We start from the raw sequence: 2,584 nt of genomic DNA on the forward strand, positions 1-2,584 counted from the left end.
CTTGCTGGACGTGGACCTGGCCCGGGTGGCCTGCGGTAGGGACGGGGGGGCAGAGGAGGGAGGAAGAGAAGAGGAAGGCTTCCCCGGTGGGGGAGGTGGGGGGCAGGACGAAGCCCTCCTAGACCTTGAGAGGCCCAGAGGGGGCTGTGGTGGCCCATAAGGGCCTTTTTCTTGCCATTGCAGGGTCAGCCACCCCAACATCGTGGCTCTGGAGGATGTCCATGAGAGCCCTTCCCACCTCTACCTGGCCATGGAGCTGTGAGGAGGGCAGGGCAGGCTGGGGTGGCCGGGGCTGGGTGGTGAGTGCGGGGCTGATGGGGCTGAATTAGCTGAGCCCCCCACTCCCCCCAGGGTGACAGGGGGCGAGCTGTTCGACCGCATCATGGAGCGTGGCTCCTACACAGAGAAGGATGCCAGCCACCTAGTGGGCCAGGTCCTCGGTGCTGTCTCCTACCTGCACAGCTTGGGCATCGTGCACCGAGACCTCAAGGTGCCTGCCCTCCTGCCTGCCCGCCTGCGCCTCGCCCGGCATCCCTGTGCACCAAGGGTCTGGGGGACTGGAGGGTGCCCAGCACCAGGGGCCATGCCGGGGCTGACCTGGCACTTTTTCTGGTGCCCGTGTGTCATAGCCTGAAAACCTCCTCTATGCCACGCCCTTTGAGGACTCCAAAATCATGGTCTCCGACTTTGGCCTCTCCAAAATCCAGGCTGGCAACATGCTAGGCACCGCCTGTGGGACCCCGGGATACGTGGGTCAGTGAGGGGGGCCACCCCGAGGCTCGCTGGGGGCTGGCGGGGGGGGGGGCTGGGGGACACCGCGGGAGCCGTGTACCGGGGGCAGGGTAGGTGGTGGGTCATTCCTGGGGTTAACTAGGCCGAGCCCAGCAGCACTGAAGGCGTGGTGCGTGTGCGTGCGGGTGTGTGTCCGTCTGTCTCTGGCCCCCAGCCCCGGAGCTCTTGGAGCAGAAACCCTACGGGAAGGCTGTTGATGTGTGGGCCCTGGGTGTCATCTCCTACATCTTGTGAGTGACCCCTGGGAAGGCTCCTCTTCTGCTTGCCTGCTTTCTGCTGGGTTGGGGAGGGCTGGGCAGCTGGGTGATTCATGTGTGGGTGCCAGGCTGTGTGGGTACCCCCCTTTCTACGACGAGAGCGATCCTGAACTCTTCAGCCAGATCCTGAGGGCCAGCTACGAGTTTGACTCTCCCTTTTGGGATGACATCTCGGAATCAGGTGAACTTGAAGCTGGCCCCGAGCTCAGGGAGGGGGGAGTGATGAGGGGAGTGGGGATGCGGTGGGCTGACCTGGCATCCCAACTCCAGCCAAAGACTTCATCCGGCACCTTCTGGAGCGAGACCCCCAGAAGAGGTTCACCTGCCAGCAGGCTTTACAGCATCTTTGGTGAGTGGGACCCGTGCCAACCTGTCCTGGGACCAGAGGGAGCACACCCTCAGAGACTCCCCCACCAGTGATCCTTGGCCTCCCCCTAGGATCTCTGGGGATGCGGCCTTTGACAAGGACATCCTGGGCTCAGTCAGTGAGCAGATCCAAAAGAATTTTGCCCGGACCCACTGGAAGGTCAGTGTGGGGAGGGGCCTGTGGACCTGGCTTGAGGCTGCGCCGCCCCCCACCGCCCCTCAGAGGGATGGCCTGGGCTGCCAGTGGCCTCTTTGGTCCTCAAAGTCTGGGGGCCATGGCCGGGGCATGGCCTGACAACCCTCTCTCCCCACAGCGAGCGTTCAATGCCACCTCCTTCCTGCGCCACATCCGCAAGCTGGGGCAGAGCCCAGAGGGTGAGGAGGCCTCGGAGAGGAGGATGGCCCGCCACAGCCACCCTGGCCTCCAGTCCGGCCAGCCCCCCAAGTGGTGATGCCCAGGTATGTGAGTGTGGGCCCTGCACCCACTGGGAGCTGACTCCTGAGCGCCCTTAGAAGGGGGTGGGCTCTGTGCGGCCATGAACTAAGCGGGCCAGACCCCACAGAGCAGAGAGCTGAGGGCAGAAAGGGTAGACAGAGGAAAGGAGCTGGGGTTCCCATAGAAGCAGACAACAGAGGCCAGTGGGGGCTGGTGACTGAGGGGCCCATGAAGATCCGTGAAGCGCCTGGTGCCGAGACCCAGTGGGTACTGCCGCTGAGAGCCTTGACCGGGAGCGGGGGGTGCAGGGCAGGCTGGGGGCCTCTCCTGACGACCTCCTTCTCTGCGCTTTTCTGTCCCTCTCCCCCAGGCAGATGCTGTGGCTGAGTGCATTGACTCCTGGATTCCCTTCCCGTGGGTGGACCCTTTCAGTCCTCTTTCCCCACCCCCAGGACCCCGGGCTGGCCTCGCTGGAAAGGTGGAGATGTGTGGGTGTGGTGCATGGCACTGGGGCAGGAGTGGGACTCACCCATGTGCCACCTGGGCTCTGCCCCCGCCTAGGGGCTGGCGGGGTGTGTCCGCAGGGACTCCCCTCCACTGTCACCACCACACCCCCTCTAGGAGCCAAAGAGGCTTCCAGGGGCAGCTCTTCCTGCACGCCGTTCTGTGCTTTGCTGACTGTGGTGGTCTCGCTTTGTGTCATGGTCCTCCGGCCCCCCTCTAGTTTTCCTCG

General features: G+C 64.4%; 1 protein-coding gene across 1 annotated transcript; it reads left to right on the forward strand.

The window, feature by feature from the left end:
* Positions 1–185: 185 nt before the first annotated feature.
* Positions 186–1,867, forward strand: PNCK (pregnancy up-regulated nonubiquitous CaM kinase). Its single transcript, XM_044911786.1, has 8 exons — positions 186–258; positions 352–490; positions 630–753; positions 947–1,022; positions 1,118–1,230; positions 1,320–1,398; positions 1,488–1,575; positions 1,730–1,867. The coding sequence occupies exons 1-8, from the start codon at positions 251–253 to the stop codon at positions 1,865–1,867; spliced, it is 765 nt and encodes a 254-aa protein (XP_044767721.1). The 5' UTR covers positions 186–250.
* The last annotated feature ends 717 nt before the right edge of the window (positions 1,868–2,584 follow it).

The sequence above is a fragment of the Neomonachus schauinslandi genome, chromosome X, assembly GCF_002201575.2.
Source record: "Neomonachus schauinslandi chromosome X, ASM220157v2, whole genome shotgun sequence".
Classification (NCBI taxonomy): Eukaryota; Metazoa; Chordata; class Mammalia; order Carnivora; family Phocidae; genus Neomonachus; species Neomonachus schauinslandi.